Raw genomic sequence first — 5816 nt, 5'->3', positions numbered from 1 at the left:
ATGGAACTGCAAAGCCAGGCTGCTCAGGATGGCTCCTGCCCCTGCATCCTGCAGGTAGGAGCCTGCCCTCCAGCAGCTTCTCTTGCTTTCACCCTGCCCCAGATGTGCACGCTTGCAGATGGAGAGGAACTCTGGAGGCAGCCAGAAGCTCAGCTGGCAGGAGTCAAGGTAAGTGGCTGCCCCCACACTGGTGGCGATACTCACTCCCAAGAGCCTTTATCAGAGGTGTCTAAGTCTTCCTCCTGTTCTGATGGATGGCTGCTGCAGGTTTCTTTGATCCCCCTCCCAGGCCTATAAACTCTTTGCCTCCCTCTTCTGGATTGATGCCGAGGACTTTCATGTATGTGCTCAGAGCGAGGACTTCCCCCTAGGATTTCTTCCCAGGGTCTTTATGCTAACCCAAGAGCTTGATTTTATCCCTTTTACATCAGTGTCATAGACAAGAAACAGGGAAAATGCTGCTGCCTAGACCTCTTGGGACAGGAGAGAACCAGTTAGGGGGCATGCACCCAAAGGAGCCTCTGTCTTTCAGAGGAAGGCAAATTCCTTCACCGCTGGCATGGGAGAAGGGGATCCTTTCTCACCCCAGCTAGTCAGGAGTGCAGGAGACTCCCAGCTTGCATCTACACCTCCTGTACAGACACCTACATTTCCAGAGAGGAGCCCAGCTAGCATTAGTGCCAGGAGGGAAGTGGGAAAAATCACCACAATTTTGCATGGGAGGAATCTCCTCCTAGCCCTTGCAGGAAGCCAGGAGAAGCTCAGAAGCACGGGATTCAATCACAGTCATTGCAGTTATAGCACAGCCTGGTATTTTCTGAACAGTGGACAGCCTTCTGCTCCATCTATAGCCTCGGGGGGAAAGAATGTGGATAAGAAAGCGTAAGATACTGTCCTCTATTGCTGGATCCAGGTATGCAGAGCAGTAATTGGGATATTTTGTTCCCTTTCAGGCTCATCTATTCAGCCATGGCCAGCTCCTAGTTGCTTTCTTCACTGCAGCAGCTTTAGAGCGCTGTGCTAGGGGTGTGCAGCACATCTAACCACTGTATCTTCAGAAAACCTGGTGCTCCCAGCATGTGGTGGGCCTAGTGCCCACACAGGATAACTACACATGCATTTGTACTCAGTGTGGTTATACAATGAGAGGTGCAACAGGAGGCCTTCCCTGGATCTAAGCAACATCTGCTGTTGAGACAAAACAATCACAAACCAGGTGTCCACACTACGTACCCAACCCATCTCCTCCATACAGCACTCACATGCTGGCAAAGGCAATAAAGTCAGGCAGAAACTTCCTTCTGCTGCATTACAAGAGAAAGATGGGATGGGATGGGATGGGATGGGATGGGATGGGATGGGATTACAAGAGAAAGATGGGATGGGATGGGATGGGATGGGATGGGATGGGATGGGATGGGATGGGATGGGATGGGATGGGATGGGATGGGATGGGATGGGATGGGATAAGATGGGATGGGATGGGATGGGATGGGATGGGATGGGATGGGATGGGATGGGATGGGATGGGATGGGATGTACTGGGTCCAGCAGAACTGTTGCACCTCCTCTCGATTTTACCCCAAATTGCAACATCTTGTGTTCTCCTGGACTTAGGGACAAAAGAAGCACTTTTAGAGGAGGAATAACATTTCCTCCCTGAGGCAGTGGGTCTGCTCCTCTTCACTCCTTCAGTGCTACTGGGGACAAGGGAGGCACCAGCGGGGTGGGGGAACTGCCCACAATGGGACACTGCAATCCTGCCAGCATCTCAGTAGGATCATTTTAAGGTTTCTCCATCTTGCTGCCCATGCCAATGCTTTGGTCTGCTCTGTAGGACACTTGATGACACTATTTGTAATTAATCAGTGCCTGTCTGTCTTGTGGTGAGGTTTGGAGTCTGCACCCAGGTGACACTGAAGCCAAAGGGGGGCCCTTTACTCTGATTTACTCCCTGTGACCTCAGTTTCTTGCTGTAGACTCAGCCTCTCAGCTGCAGGTACTGCAAGTCGGGGAGGCTCAGAAAATGGGAAATAAAAATGACATAAAAAGGTCAAAGCTAGCAGGCTCAGAAAACTTCCTACAATGCCTTCCCTTCTCACAGAAGACCTCTGTGTGAAATATTTGGTGGCAAGCCCTGCCCTGCTCACCATGCCCACGTGTGCCCATGCACAGGTCCACGCAAGGTATCAAGTATTTTTCGTCTGTCTCTGAATTGGAAGTGATGGGTGTGTAATGAAATGGGAACTACTGACTCAGGTATTTCCCATTCAAGCCCTGAAGCGTCTCCTGGCCTTGTCCTGCTCCACTATCTCAGCAGGCTCTGGGGTGGACACGATCAAAGCTATTTGCCATCCGCTGTGGTGAGCAGGTAGACTCCTCCCCGATGGCAGTTTGCTCTATGTTCAGCACTTCTTTGCTCCCTCCAAAGGCCTACGACACACACAGGCTCTGCTCTGAACTTCTCCAATGGTTTTGTACCCTCAGAACAAACCATCTTCTGATCCTCCTTCTGGTTCAGCCAGCAAAGGCCCCCAGAGTTCCTAGGAGCGAGACAGAGCTCAGGAGCAGGACCTCCACCTCTTCTCAAGGACTAGTACTATTTCCCCCTCTCTCTCTTCAAAACACTTAGGTGACATCTATATTAACAAAGGAAATATGCCCCGGACCTTCCCCTGGCACCGAGGCGGACTGGCACAGAACAGCTGTGTCAATTGAGCTCTCTTATCCTTCAAAATATGGTGACCGTGTGCAACCTGCATATCAGGAATGGTCTCTGGCACGTCTTGACTCCCAGATCATACCAGGAATTGTCAGAAGAGTGCTAGTGGCCAGGGCCTGCTCTAACAATGTGGCTACGGGGAAGATCAAGTGCCAGTGCCTAGGAGCATACCCGGCACTTTAACTTTTCCAGTCTGTACTAGTCTGAAGACTGCCTGTTTTTAGAACCAGTCTATACCAGTAGGCTAACCCCGCTAGCAGGCAATTTAGTTCCACTACTGAACTTCTGCCTCTCGTCCTTCCTCTTTAGCTCCATGCCCTCCTTCTCTCAGCAATGCTGCTTTCCACACATCTCCGCTCCTTCACTGTGGAAACATCACCACGCTGATGTCTCATGCTCCAGCTGTCCTTCTCCTTTTTGGTCGATCTATAGGATTTGCTTCGTATCTATAGTGCCCCCACACTGAGGTCCAGCTGAGGGTCTTCGACTCTTTACCCCATGCCAGCGTCCTTACTGGACCGGTGCAGGAGAAGTTGTTCCTCCAGTACAGACCCATTGTAAAAATATTAAAGAACTGCTTCCTTCTTTTCAAATAGACTTTATTTAATTAAGCCTCACTCTCCCTCCATTTCCTCAGAAGATCACAGCACTGTAAGCTACAAGCAGACACCAGAGCATCTCCAGTGCCTGCGGCACCAGCAGTGTCCAGTAAGCAGTTATGCTGGATCCACCCCAAGGATCCTAGCAGGGGATACTGGCACCAAGCACCAGGGAAGAGTCCAACTCTGTGAGGTCTTTTCAGTTCTTCTGGCACGTGTTGATCCTTGTCTCGCTCACCCTCACCTTCCATCTCTTCCCTCTTTACCTCCTCTCCCTTCTCTCGTTTGGACAAACTCTCCAAGGAACTAAAGGACACTCAGATGACCACGTACTCTGTTACATCCTTGCTGCAGCACGTTGCTGTGTTTCCCTTTCAAGGTGTCAGCTCCATCAAGCGAGGCCACCGCATGTGCCGTTGTCTGCAAGAAGCCTTGCACAGCAGAGGCATGATCTTGGCAGGAATCCTTAAGTGCTACTATAAAGCAAATAAATAATTAATCATTATTATTTTTATGTATCTGTGAGTCTTCTCTAATAGGTCTTAATTTTATTACAGTGCTGAGGACAGGCTGAAATTAGATAATACTACACTCAGCTAGCATCTATTCCCTTGGAAACACAGGTAAAAACGCATGTAATAGCTCTCCAGTGACAATGAATATTCATTAATATGACACAGATGTATACTTGATTTGAAAATAAGGACAGTAATTAAAGAGCTATTAAGGTTAAAAAGCAACAAAGGAAATTCAGCTACCGAAAGAGCTGTTCTGGGATCAGCCCCTAACCTATACGTGCATGGATAAGCACAGGCGGCCTGAGATCTTCTACGTTATTTTACATACCGTCGGACTGCGGGGTCTGCCTTCCCTCCCAAACTCTGTCATCTGGAAATGTCCTCAATTCATCAGAGTTCATTTGTCCTGCTGTCTTACGGAGCAGCTGTACTCCTTACAGAGCAGCTGTACTCCTTACGGAGCAGCTGTACTCCGCTGCAGTGCTGCTGCTCGCACCCGCTCACCCGCTGCTCCTGTGATGTTGAACGGACGAGAAGTGGAGGAGAAACTTTCTGCAGGCTTTTGGGAAGGAAGCTATTTATAATCGATCGCTTATATTCATTATTTCTATTAAAATAGTCTTGGGGATCACTGGTCATGATAGCTGCCTTGCTGTAATCTCTGAAAATCTCCATCCCACAGGCCGTGATATTAAAGTTGAGCTTCTCAGAGAGGTTTCACAAAGGTTCCTTTGCAGGGGCGGCTTGAGAAAGTGACCTGAGCCGTGTGTGTTCTGAGCTACAAGCGAGTCAGGAGAGAGGCAGTGGCACTGCTGTACATGGAGGGAGGCAAGGAGGAAGAGACATGTCCAAGGGCAGCGGCAACACTGCAGGTGGCACTGATGGCTCACGGCCAGGACAAATCCTGTGTAATCTCACCCACCGCGTCCCGCCGGTCTCCTCCTGCTGCAGGCAGAAACTGCAGGCTCTCGGCAGAGCTGGGTCCCTCAGGGACAGGGCAGCGGTTTGGAAATAGCAGCCGCCCCGGCTAGCGGAGGAAAAGTGAGACGTGCCTCCTCCAAACCCAGGTGTGCTGTCAGGACGAGGTTACCGCACTGGGCTGCGCATCACCCCGCTCCCTTTCTGGGGAGGGACTCTCAGGCTAGTTATGCCACCGAAGAAATCACGGCAGAAACTGAAACAAATCAGGCGGAGCGGCAGAGCGTTATTTTAATTTCTAACCCTGCAGTGTAATGGTAAATAGAAAAGCGAATCAGCCCATTGGGCTGGTGTTTCAGGCCACTCAGTGAGGAGAGCTAACTGCATATCACCTAAATTAGAAACAGATAAACCGCATCTGCCTTTGCCCTAAGCTAACTCGACTGACTTTCGGCACAGCAGTGCCCGGTGCAGACACGTGTATAAAACGGGTGACAGAGCCGAGGCAGGCACCCCGTCCCGCTCCCTCGCAGCCGTCTCGGCAACGCTTTCCTCGCCTTCGCAGGTACATGGGTCACAGAAGGCAGCCCTGAGCTGTCTGTCTCTCACCAGGCTGATCGATTTCCTCATAAATAAATGATAATGTTGCATTTTCTGCCTGCATTGGCTGGTTTTGATGGAGGAGGGTTTTGGTGGGTGTTTTTTTCTGGAAACAATTACAATTCCATGCTTTAGGCAGTGTATTGCTGCTTCAACCTAACAGGGTTTATCCTTCTAGTAAGACAGACTGCCAGTGTTTGCTTTTCTTAGAAACCTATCCTGAGACTTTTCAAAGGCACGGGAACGTGGTACCTCAGTTCTTACTAATTTTAACCCGTTTCACACCCCTCGGCTGCGTTCTGCGGTAACTTTAGCAGGGCTGACGAAATTCGCGCCCGTGAAATCGGCGTGTCCGTTGGAAGCGTGGGGCGGGCGTCTGCGGGGATGTAGCGCTCACTCGCGGCAGCTCCGATTCCCACCCCGGGCCACCTTACCCCTCCCAGGACCGCTCCGGCTCCG

The 5816-nt window shown here is 50.6% G+C and overlaps 1 protein-coding gene across 1 annotated transcript in view; it reads left to right on the top strand.

The window, feature by feature from the left end:
• The window catches only part of LOC103920692 (protein kinase domain-containing protein, cytoplasmic-like), a 14770-nt gene continuing 8954 nt past the window's right edge, over positions 1 to 5816 (top strand). Inside the window, exon 1 of the mRNA XM_009328523.1 lies at positions 1 to 168. Coding sequence (XP_009326798.1) covers positions 1 to 168 — 168 coding nt within the window. The remainder of the gene's footprint in view (positions 169 to 5816) is intronic.

The sequence above is a fragment of the Pygoscelis adeliae genome, unplaced genomic scaffold, assembly GCF_000699105.1.
Source record: "Pygoscelis adeliae isolate BGI_AS28 unplaced genomic scaffold, ASM69910v1 Scaffold130, whole genome shotgun sequence".
NCBI lineage: Eukaryota > Metazoa > Chordata > Aves > Sphenisciformes > Spheniscidae > Pygoscelis > Pygoscelis adeliae.
This window is presented reverse-complemented; position numbering and strand designations above follow the sequence as displayed.